Source organism: Neospora caninum, chromosome XII, assembly GCF_000208865.1.
Source record: "Neospora caninum Liverpool complete genome, chromosome XII".
NCBI lineage: Eukaryota > Apicomplexa > Conoidasida > Eucoccidiorida > Sarcocystidae > Neospora > Neospora caninum.
The window spans coordinates 1,274,451-1,286,659 of NC_018398.1; the positions used below are offsets into that span (position 1 = coordinate 1,274,451).

Consider the following 12,209-nt stretch of genomic DNA (forward strand, 5'->3'; position numbering starts at 1 on the left):
ATGACGAGTTAGAAAGAAGACAATTAATCGCATACGGAAGCGAGAGAGGCAAATCGCCACTGCGATCACTCAAACGACTTCCTCTCCCGTAAAGCGCCTTTTTCGGGGATGTTCGTGCTGAGAGCGTCGCCGCGACAGCCAGCGTATGCAGGATGCATTTGGAGATAAACGGGAGTCCGAGTGGATCAAACACAACGATGCTACTCCAGTCCTTACGGAAGACACCGTAAACAGGGACGAAACGTCAGGAAAAACATCGCTGACAAGTGCGCGCAACGAGAACAATGTGTCTTAACACCATGGCCGTAAACACGCACTCACGCCGTTGTAAGACACACAACAGTCAAAAAAGCGGAGGTGTATTTCATGGTTGTGAGAGAAAGGTGGGGAGAACGATGGGAGAAGATTATGTGACGGACACACACGCACACAAAGAATATTTTTGAGGGCATCTTCGGCAGCTTGCTGCCATGCCGCTCGCCTCGCGTTTCTACGTTTAGTCCCTTTACGCATAACTCGAGGAGTTCGGCACCTTGACTGTGTTTTTTAGCTCTTCCGGCCCTCCAATGCTGTTCACAAGTCACACGAAAAGACGCCAGCTCTTAGAAATGTTGTTTTTGTAACTGGATGGCTCTCTTCCGTAGTAATCGGTTAACAGTCTGTAGCAACATCGCGCAACCACAAAGTACCTCTTTTGAGGTTGACAATTTCCTCAGTACAACAATATACATACTCGGGGAAAAAGCACGTTCATAAATACGTGATATATCCCCATGTATGAACGGGTATATTTATGCTTAGATCGAGATATACATGCATACAAATCAGAGATCCGCATAAAGAATGCATGAATGCATAATACGTCTCTCAGTATATATACATGCATGCATAACTATGATGGGTGAAGTATATGCGCAAAAGCGTTGTGCCTCCTGGAGGTACCCACAAACCCAAGCATACTGCTATGTTGACGTACTCTCATGCTCTTGCCAGACACACACACACACACAATTGTGACAACGGGCTCGTTGAACGAAACACTCTCTTTCGTTTCGACGGGTAACACTACATACCGAAGCTTTTAGGAATTCCTCTTATAATAATGCAGTCAAGCGAATTCTCTTTTGTGTTGGATATCAAAAGCAATATACGTGTACAGAGTCTCCTGTTCTCGTCTTCAAAGACACCACTTCCTTTAGGCTGTCATGGTAGAAGCGTAGCAGTTTTACGGCGGTTCCACTCAAAGACCATCTGCTAGGGAAAAATATGTTTTTCATTTTCGGTAGAAACGCAGTATCGTTGAACGTCAGCACCCGAAAGTCTCTGGCTCGCTACCAAATGCTTTAGCAACAACAGATTTCAGTGTGAAGACGTGGCACAGCAGACAGTTTGAAGTGAGGCATAGTGGTGACACAGACCGGCGTCCTGGAGTTGACACAACTGCTGCAGCAGGAGCAGATGATGGTGATTTCCCCTCGGAGACTCTGGCCAGTTATCTTGACGGGCTACTCTTCATAGGATACTCTGGCTGTTGAGACGGAAAATGAGAGCGAGAACACTCTTGTCTTTTCAGTATGGGAGCAGAATACAGCTAAGAGTGGAGTGACGACGATGGGGGGCCGGCATGTTCGGGACGCTAGACCAGGTCTGTTTAGCTTCGGGGTTATTCTACAAAGGTTACATAGAGTTCCCATTTTCAAAAACATGTCAACATGGATTCTTTCTAAGGCTCGTCGGTCATATCGACTGTTTCATTGTTGTTGTCTGGGGGAAAACCAGCAACAAAGCTCCACCCATACGACGAAAACTGTGAAAGCCGGCTCGGCAGAAAACCCTGAACCGTTGCTGATATCGACATGGCGGAGTGAAGCATTGAACTCCCAAGACGAGACAAACACAACATCACAATGATTACAACGAGCCCACGAGGAGCCCTAACAAAGCGGCCGCACCCGAGACTGTAGCTACCATTTGACCAGTTGACGATGCAGAGCTTCCTGACTTGACAGTCACAATCACATTGCAATTCGACGTAGTCGCATCTGTTTCTGAGCCGTTGTTTTCCCCAGTCTTTTCTTCAGGCTGATGTCCCTGGGAATTTGTCGTGTTGGGGACACAGCCTACACGAAATTTTTGTTCTGACTCGGGGAACTCCGTCACCGGGATTGTCAGCGTAGCGGATGTCTTCGCATCCGCATTCGTCCACCAGCTCTCCACAAAGCTGGGAAGAATACCTACGTAGTCCTTCTCGTTGCACTTCTTCAAGTCTGCTTCCTCAGGGTCGCAGTAGCGAGTTTCATATGTAGTCGGATGAAGAATACCCTCGGAACCACACTGAAGAGTGAGGGTGTTATTCTCTGTCGTCATCTCAACCTTGAGAGGCGCAGGGTTGCTGTTTTTGCCGTACGCGCAGGCGACGAGATTATTTTCCCCAACGGCAGAAGCTCTCGCTTCCACGTTCACCGTCACCTTGCACGCCGTGCCTTGGGTTTGCTTAGAGGCAGTGGAGTCTTGGCACCCAACAAGGAAGCTCTTGTCGGTGACAGGAATGTCGGCATCTTCCAGCTGCAGTGTCCACGTTTTTGTGCCGTCTGCATTTTTTTGGCTCTTTGGCACTTGTTGGATCTCTTTCCACTGAACGTCGCGGTTTGTTCCGAGCAAGTCTTTCAGCTCCACCTCTTTGCCGTCGGACTGGCTGCCCTCGATCTCGCAGTTGGTACCTTTTTGGGTTTGCTTCGGATCACACACGTGTTTCAGGCTGGCTGGAACCTTCTTGATTTGTGTTCCTGTACATACCAAGGTAGCGGAGAGACTTTGTTGCGACAGCGTCAGAGAGGTAGCAGCAGGCGTAGAGGCTGCGGCAGCTGCTCCTGTTAATGTGCAAGTGGCGACCGCACCCTGGAACACGGGCCGAACAGTCGAGAACGTAGTGGACAAACGCCGGTGTTGAATGCCTTCACTCAGCTGAGCTGCAACGATCTCGCCGCTGCAGAACAACAAAATTCCGCCCATGCACGCTGCCATCCACGTGCGGTCCATCGGTTTCGGCCCTCGACGCCGCTGAAGTGTTTTGTCGATCCTTGCCATTGTTTACATACGTATGAGCCACAAAGAATCGGTGAGAAAAGAGAGCTACACAAAGGGAATCAGTGGCCGCCAGAGCAAAAATCGACCAAGTCAGCCGCTTAGTGCGCCCCCACTTGAGAAGAAAATACCAAGAAGTTAAGCAAGACTGAACTCTACCGGCAGCTGCATCACAGCCCGTGAAACCAAGGCGGGTTAGCGGGGGGTCAGTCTGTGAAGACACGCGCGCGAGGAAGAAGTGCCGGCCGGCGACCCGTCCCCGCCAGTCGGTCAGCCTCCAAGTCGAGGGCGAAGATGGAGCACACCTTGGCGACCAAAACGAATATAAGCTTAAAACAATGAAATAAAATCAGGGTGCCGCACAGCTGTTCAAATGGTCTTCTGTTGCCAACTGTAGCAGCGGTGCAACTGGGAAAAGAGGAGAAGTGAAATCCTGTTTAAACTCTTTCGAGGTGCCTGTGTATCTCTCGTTCCACTTTTTCAGAACTGCCTCCGCAGCTCGTTTTTGTAACGATGGGACTGGAGAGCTAGAAGACTCGGAGGCCAAATGAACGAAATCTTCGAGATTGTCCCGAGCTCGCGACTGCGAATAAAGGGGCAAATGACGCCTCCTGCGTCTTTGGAAGATGCAGTAAATGCTTTATCCCTGAGCCAGTTTGGGTGTTCACTTTTGCATCACTGAGCAACGCTGGGGGACCGTTGGACATGAGGAAGAGCAAGGAGCTCAGCAGGTCTGACTAGCGAGAAGAAAGCTGGTGACGATGGCGTAACACAGACACAAGGGGGTAGACTCACCCAGTGAGACACAGTAAGACGGCGGTGGAAATATGATCGTAGTCAATTTACTTCTGTGTTGGGGGACTTTGGACAGAAGGCGAGGCATTGTCTGACATGTGAGAGAGAATGACACCGTGAAAATGTGAGGGAAGGCGGTCTCACAGATGTTTTCTTGGGAGGTGACAAGCATACTGACATGAACGATGGATGACAACAGAGAAAGGTAATGTTAGGTTGGAGTACAGATGCCGAGTCAGGTGCTGCACAAGAGCACGGTGTCGTTATATTGTGTACTGTGTGCTGAGATGGAGAATGAGCATATCCTTGTTACCAAATTGAGATAGTTATCATGACGACACCTGTCATAGATCGGCTCCCATCCGGGGGCCTTACCCAAATGAATAACCTAAGGGGCTCTTGTGAATGACACATCGCTCTTGGATAGATCTCCTTGCTCCAGGAGCACCCACAACACGCGGACAAACGGTATCGAAACGGCATGCCCGTGCCGCCGGAAGAGAATACCCGAACTTTTTAGCCGGAATCGATATCTCAAAAAAGCCGTAAAAAAGACTTCCTCTGCCCACTCTCCACCATACAGAACAGCACTGCCTTCGCATTCTGAATGAAATCTGGGAGAAATGAGTAGCCTCATTTGGAGTTCAAAGATAAACAAGTGGGTTCAGTCAAGTCCTTTCGAAGATTGTCGAACGACGGCGTCGCTACAAACAGCACAGCCGCTAGGATCGGGATGGAGGCGTGAAGCATTGAACTCCAGAGACGAGGCAAACACAACATCACAATGATTACAACGAGCCCACGAGGAGCCCTAACAAAGCGGCCGCACCCGAGACTGTTGCTACCATTTGACAGGTTGACGATGCAGAGCTTCCTGACTTGACAGTCACAATCACACTGCAATTCGACGTAGTCGCATCTGCCTCTGAGTCGTCATTTTTCCTAGCTTTCGTTGCAGCATCAGGTCCCTGGGAATTTGTTGTGTTGGGGACACAGCCTACACGAAATTTTTGTTCTGACTCGGGAAACTCCGTCACCGGGATTGTCAGCGTAGCGGATGTCTTCGCATCCGCATTCGTCCACCAGCTCTCCACAAAGCTGGGAAGAATACCTACGTAGTCCTTCTCGTTGCACTTCTTCAAGTCTGCTTCCTCAGGGTCGCAGTAGCGAGTTTCATATGTAGTCGGATGAAGAATACCCTCGGAACCACACTGAAGCGTGAGGGTGTTATTCTCTGTCGTCATCTCAACCATCAGGGGCGCAGGGTTGCTGTTTTTGCCATAGGCACAGGTAACGAGATTATTTTCCCCAACGGCAGAAGGTCTCGCTTCCACGTTCACCGGGACCTTGCACGCCTTCTTCGTAACCAGGCCCGGCACAGAGGCAGTGGAGTCTTGGCACCCAACAAGGAAGCTCTTGTCAGACAAAGGAAGGTCTGCCTCCTCGAGCTGCAGCATCCACGTTTGTGTTGTGGCCACGGCCTTTTCGTCACGTTGTGTCCAGTGAACATCGCGGTTTGTTCCGAGCAAGTCTTTCAGTTTGACCTCGTTGCCGCCAGGCTGGCTGCCGTCAAACTGGCATTTGCCACTTTGTCCCGCTTGCGATGGATCACACACGCTAGCCAGGCTCTCCGGTATCATCGCGATGTTCTCTGCAGTACATACCAGGGTAGAGGTGAGACTCTTTTGCGACAGCGTCAGGGAGGCACCAGCGGCCGTAGCGGCTGCGGCGCCTTCGCCTGTGAAATCGCAAGTGGCGACTGCATTCTTAAACAACGGTTCGACACTGTCGATTGGTCCGGACAAACTCCGACGCAGAAGACCTTCACGCGGTTGATCTGCACCTGCTTGCCCACTAGAGAGCAACAAAGCTCCACCCATGCACACGGCGATCAACTTGCGGGCCGTCGACCTGAACCCACCACACCGTTGCTCTAAATTCACCGTCCTCACCATTATGACAGAACTCTAGACGACTTGACGAGCGATGAAACGACCGCATCGTTAGACGAACCATATATCGGAAAAATCGAAAATCGCACTCTGATCCTACCTCTCATAGCACATCAGCCGCCTCCCGCAGCGAGATGCACGCCCCCCTCCAACAGCCTTCGCCGGCGGCCGATGCCCCGGGGGATTCGATGCCGATTATGACCCGCTTCGGGATGAATAAATGACTCTGTGCGAGACGCGCCACAATGAGTTTTGCGTAAGACTACACAGTGCTTGTGGCTAGTCGCTGATGGACGGTGAATGACAACAAGAAAGGAAGGTTCTACCAAGTGTCTTTTTAGCAATTGTTCTGATTTCTCGACGTTTGAGGAAGTGATGGTGGGGTGAGGAGCGGAGGATGAAGGCAGCGCTTTCCTTCTGAGTCGTTGAGAGCAATTGCAGCTGACCCCTTCCACGCAATTTTTTTGCGGTTCGTGGTGCCACGGATTTAGCGGCAGGCTCCGACTCCGCGGTAGGAGGCCTCTCGCAAGTAAAGACACGAAGAGCCTGATTACTGGAGGAAGTGGAGTTTTTTTTCGTCAACCTTCCGAGGACAGTGTGCTCTGAAACTTGTCTGGGGTTGGTTGCGCTTGTGTAACATGCACGAATGCATAAAATATCGTGGAAGGGACAGGACAGCGAAGACAAAACGATAATGAGGCGATATAGAGAGAAACAATGTGACGATGTGTATGCGTGTGCGTTCTTGAAGCTAGCCACTGCCCGAAGAGTGAATGTAGAAGGTATCACGGTGTTGCACATGCCAGCGAGGCAGCAAGACAACGGCAGCGTGGTCTGTCCTGACACATAATATTTAAGAACAGACGCAACTCTCTATTGTAGTCGCTGCCTGCAGAGTACTGTTGTACAGAGCGAGAAAAGGACTCGCGAAGCTGAGAGTCGCAGGAACCGAGACAGACCAGGGAACATGCGCATTTCGCGGGCACGCTGATAATTTGCTGAAGAGTGTGCAGCCTCACGGTTCCACAATCGAGGTACCACATAAGCAGGGCACACATCACACATTGCCCACAGTATAAAGAGAGTCGGGACGTTGCCACAGAAAACCGTGTCGCCCATCTACACCTGAGCGCTCGTTCCGAGGACGACGTCGACGCCTCAGTGTGAAGTCTAACAGACTGCGGAGAATCAGTTGGTTCGTTCTCCCGTAGACCAAGGCACTCGTGGGCCATCCCCTCTTTTTAGAAACGTAAAAGAATGAGGCGAGTGAAACACCCATGGTTTCACTTCACCTGAGCTCGTCTCTTTATGCGGTGTCATAGGGAGCGATTCCTCAAATCGCCACCCCTTAATCAAATATTCACAACACCAAATCTGTGGAAGGCGGTGACTGGAGAGAGCAGAAGAAACTCAAAAAGAATGACGCTGTCTAAAAACCCGCATCCGACATCATTTGTCAGGACAAAACCAAAGGCCCTCCCCTGCAGAGTCATAATAAAAACTGGATTGTCTGGTGTTTCGAAAAACAGCACTCATTGTGTCGTCACATCCAAATCCACAGACCATTTCTCCAAAGAGTCAGGATACAGTTTATTTCGGCGCAAACGGAACAGCGGGGTTGCCGACGAGCACAAACCCCATGTACTGCCATGGGCGTGGCATGCCCCGCTCGCAAGTCGCCAAAAGGCCCAGCCACACAATTAATGTCCTCTCTCTATGTGTACTTTTGAACTGCGGCCCGTGGCCCCAGGACAGCCAAAACATCAAATATACCAACCTGCATACCCTTGTGATTTCGCTGGACGACGACACATGGGCTATTGGAGAAGAGAGAAACCCACCGGACATACGACGAAAACTGTGAAAGCCGGCTCGGCAGAAAACCCTGAACCGTTGCTGATATCGACATGGCGGCGTGAAGCATTGAACCCCCAAGACGAGACAAACACAACATCACAATGATTACAACGAGCCCACGAGGAGCCCTAACAAAGCGGCTGCACCCGAGACTGTAGCTACCATTTGACCAGTTGACGATGCAGAGCTTCCTGACTTGACAGTCACAATCACATTGCAATTCGACGTAGTGGCATCTGCCTCTGAGTTGTTGTTTTCCCCAGCCTTCTCTTTAGGATCAGATCCTTGGGAATTTGTCGTGTTGGGGACACAGCCTACACGAAATTTTTGTTCTGACTCGGGAAACTCCGTCACCGGGATTGTCAGCGTAGCGGATGTCTTCGCATCCGCATTCGTCCACCAGCTCTCCACAAAGCTGGGAAGAATACCTACGTAGTCCTTCTCGTTGCACTTCTTCAAGTCTGCTTCCTCAGGGTCGCAGTAGCGAGTTTCGTATGTAGTCGGATGAAGAATACCCTCGGAACCACACTGAAGCGTGAGGGTGTTATTCTCTGTCGTCATCTCAACCTTCAGGGGCGCAGGGTTGCTGTTTTTGCCATAGGCACAGGTAACGAGATTATTTTCCCCAATGGCAGAAGGTCTCGCTTCCACGTTCACCGTCACCTTGCACACCTTCTTCGTACCTGAGGGCGGCTCAGGGGTGGTGGCGTCTTGACACCCAACAAGGAAGCTCTTGTCAGACAAAGGAAGGTCTGCCTCCTCGAGCTGCAGCATCCATGTATTTTGTGTTTCGGAGCGGACGTGCTGTTGCTCAGGTTGCACCGGTTTCCACTGAACATCGCGGTTTGTTCCGAGTAAGTCTTTCAGCTTCACCTCTTTGCCGTCGGGCTTGGTGCCGACGATCTGGCAGTTGGTACCATTTTCGGTTTGCTTTGGGTCACACACGTGTTCTAAGCCTGCTGGAACCTTCTTGATTTGTGTTCCTGTACATACCAGGGTAGCGGAGAGACTTTGTTGCGACAGCGTCAGAGAGGTAGCAGCAGGCGTAGAGGCTATGGCAGCTGCTCCAGTTAATGTGCAAGTGGCGACCGCACCCTGGAACACGGGCGGAACAGTCGTGAACGTAGTGGACAAACGCCGGTGTTGAATGCCTTCACTCAGCTGAGCTGCAACGATCTCGCCGCTGCAGAACAACAAAATTCCGCCCATGCACGCTGCCATCCACGTGCGGTCCATCGGTTTCGGCCCTCGACGCCGCTGAAGTGTTTTGTCGATCCTTGCCATTGTTTACATACGTATAAGCCACAAAGAATCGGTGAGAAAAGAGAGCTACACAAAGGGAATCAGTGGCCGCCAGAGCAAAAATCGACCAAGTCAGCCGCGTAGTGCGCCCCCACTTGAGAAGAAAATACCAAGAAGTTAAGCAAGACTGAACTCTGCAGGCAGCTGCATCACAGCCCGTGAAACCAAGGCGGGTTAGCGGGGGGTCAGTCTGTGAAGACACGCGCGCGAGGAAGAAGTGCCGGCCGGCGACCCGTCCCCGCCAGTCGGTCAGCCTCCAAGTCGAGGGCGAAGATGGAGCACACCTTGGCGACCAAAACGAATATAAGCTTAAAACAATGAAATAAAATCAGGGTGCCGCACAGCTGTTCAAATGGTCTTCTGTTGCCAACTGTAGCAGCGGTGCAACTGGGAAAAGAGGAGAAGTGAAATCCTGTTTAAACTCTTTCGAGGTGCCTGTGTATCTCTCGTTCCACTTTTTCAGAACTGCCTCCGCAGCTCGTTTTTGTAACGATGGGACTGGAGAGCTAGAAGACTCGGAGGCCAAATGAACGAAATCTTCGAGATTGTCCCGAGCTCGCGACTGCGAATAAAGGGGCAAATGACGCCTCCTGCGTCTTTGGAAGATGCAGTAAATGCTTTATCCCTGAGCCAGTTTGGGTGTTCACTTTTGCATCACTGAGCAACGCTGGGGGACCGTTGGACATGAGGAAGAGCAAGGAGCTCAGCAGGTCTGATTAGCGAGAAGAAAGCTGGTGACGATGGCGTAACACAGACACAAGGGGGTAGACTCACCCAGGGAGACACAGTAAGACGGCGGTGGAAATATGATCGTAGTCAATTTACTTCTGTGTTGAGGGACTTTGGACAGAAGGCGAGGCATTGTCTGACATGTGAGAGAGAATGACACCGTGAAAATGTGAGGGAAGGCGGTCTCACAGATGTTTTCTTGGGAGGTGACAAGCATACTGACATGAACGATGGATGACAACAGAGAAAGGTAATGTTAGGTTGGAGTACAGATGCCGAGTCAGGTGCTGCACAAGAGCACGGTGTCGTTATATTGTGTACTGTGTGCTGAGATGGAGAATGCGCATACCCTTGTTACCGAATTGAGATAGTTATCATGACGACACCTGTCATAGATCGGCTCCCATCCGGGGGCCTTACCCAAATGAATAACCCAAGGGGCTCTTGTGAATGACATATCTCTCTTGGATAGATCTCCTTGCTCCAGGAGCACCCACAACACGCGGACAAACGGTATCGAAACGACATGCCCGTGCCGCCGGAAGAGAATACCCGAACTTTTAAGCCGGAATCGATATCTCAAAAAAGCCGTAAAAAAGACTTCCTCTGCCAACACTCCACCATACAGAACAGCACTGCCTTCGCGTTCCGAATGAAATCTGGGAGAAATGAGTAGCCTCATTTGGAGTTCAAAGATAAACAAGTGTGTTCAGTCAAGTCCTTTCGAAGATTGTCGAACGACGGCGTCGCTACAAACAGCACAGCTGCTAGGATCGGGATGGAGGCGTGAAGCATTGAACCCCCAAGACGAGACAAACACAACATCACAATGATTACAACGAGCCCACGAGGAGCCCTAACAAAGCGGCTGCACCCGAGACTGTTGCTACCATTTGACAGGTTGACGATGCAGAGCTTCCTGACTTGACAGTCACAATCACACTGCAATTCGACGTAGTCGCATCTGCCTCTGAGTCGTCATTTTCCCTAGCTTTCGTTGCAGCATCAGGTCCCTGGGAATTTGTCGTGTTGGGGACACAGCCTACACGAAATTTTTGTTCTGACTCGGGAAACTCCGTCACCGGGATTGTCAGCGTAGCGGATGTCTTCGCATCCGCATTCGTCCACCAGCTCTCCACAAAGCTGGGAAGAATACCTACGTAGTCCTTCTCGTTGCACTTCTTCAAGTCTGCTTCCTCAGGGTCGCAGTAGCGAGTTTCGTATGTAGTCGGATGAAGAATACCCTCGGAACCACACTGAAGCGTGAGGGTGTTATTCTCTGTCGTCATCTCAACCTTCAGGGGCGCAGGGTTGCTGTTTTTGCCATAGGCACAGGTAACGAGATTATTTTCCCCAACGGCAGAAGGTCTCGCTGTGACATTGACGTCGACTTTGCACTCTACCTTCACCGCCCGCCGGTCACCGGCTTGCTCGACACACCCGACGAAGAAGGCCTTGTCGGTTAGTGGAAGGTCTGACTCCTGCAGGTTCAGCGTCCATATCTGGCCTTGACTGTCACTGCTGGCGCCCGTTATTTTCCCCTGGATCTCATTGGCTGTTCCCAAAAGTGACTGTAGCGTGGTTTGCCTCCTGCTCCCGTCGTCGCTATGAGACTCGCACTTGGCCACTGTAGGATCATTAACCGTCGCGACACAAACATTTTTGGCATCTGTTGGTACGACGGAATTATTCGCACCAGTACACCTCAAGGTAGCGGTCAAATTTTCCTTCGACACCGTCAATCCTGTGGCCGTTGGGGAGCCAACGCGTCCTCGAGAACCACCTGTCAACTCGCATGTAGCCTCCTGGCCGGTGAATGCCGGTTCATCCATGGTGGCAGAGCCTGATGGCACTTCCAGAGTTCGGCTCAGAGCACCCTCACCTGGTTGATCTGCAACAGCATGTCTGCTACAGAGCAAGAAAACGCCGCCCATGCACACCGCGATCAACTTGCGAGCCTTGGACCTGCACCCACCGCGTCGCTGCTGCATCCTCGCTGCCCTCGCCATTGTGAAGCCTCTCAAGACAACTTGATGAGAATTGAAAAGGCCAGAAGTCAAGGGAGGCGACGTGAACCTGAGAATTTATGAATTCGAGGACAATTCTCCAACTTTTCAAGGGTCGGCAGTCTCCCGCCACAGTCGGATGCACGCTTCCGAACAGCGTTACATGTGGTGCAGTGGTAGGCTGAGGCGATGGCGCGGAGAACCCGCGCCGGGATGAATGACCCCCTTGGTACCCGCCACAATGGGCTACTAGAGCCGCGGTAGTGCAATGCTTGCAGCTAGTCGCTGATGTAAGATGTTTGACAGAAAGCAAGGAAGTTTCCACGCATGGTTTTATTTGAGCTTTTTCGCTATCGATGTTGCTCGAAATGATTGCGAGGTGATGAGGAGAGGTTCGGTGAAGCCATTTCTCGCTCAGTTATTGCGGGCGGTTTGCGTTCCCCTGTTTCCCAATTGCTTTCCCGATTCCTGGCACCGCGGTGTT

General features: G+C 51.3%; 3 protein-coding genes across 3 annotated transcripts; all 3 read right to left on the reverse strand.

Moving 5' to 3' along the window:
• Nucleotides 1-1,911: 1,911 nt before the first annotated feature.
• Nucleotides 1,912-5,834, reverse strand: NCLIV_061850 (SRS domain-containing protein; the record flags this gene model as incomplete). The annotated part of the gene is made up of 2 exons (XM_003885737.1): nt 1,912-2,898; nt 4,881-5,834. The coding sequence occupies 2 exons, from the start codon at nt 5,832-5,834 to the stop codon at nt 1,912-1,914; spliced, it is 1,941 nt and encodes a 646-aa protein (XP_003885786.1).
• Nucleotides 5,835-7,793: 1,959 nt separating this feature from the next.
• NCLIV_061860 (SRS domain-containing protein) lies at nt 7,794-8,972 on the reverse strand (the record flags this gene model as incomplete). The annotated part of the gene is made up of 1 exon (XM_003885738.1): nt 7,794-8,972. One exon carries the CDS (start codon nt 8,970-8,972, stop codon nt 7,794-7,796), a length of 1,179 nt encoding a protein of 392 aa, XP_003885787.1.
• Nucleotides 8,973-10,552: 1,580 nt separating this feature from the next.
• NCLIV_061870 (SRS domain-containing protein) lies at nt 10,553-11,728 on the reverse strand (the record flags this gene model as incomplete). The annotated part of the gene is made up of 1 exon (XM_003885739.1): nt 10,553-11,728. The coding sequence occupies one exon, from the start codon at nt 11,726-11,728 to the stop codon at nt 10,553-10,555; it is 1,176 nt and encodes a 391-aa protein (XP_003885788.1).
• Between the last annotated feature and the right edge of the window lie 481 nt (nt 11,729-12,209).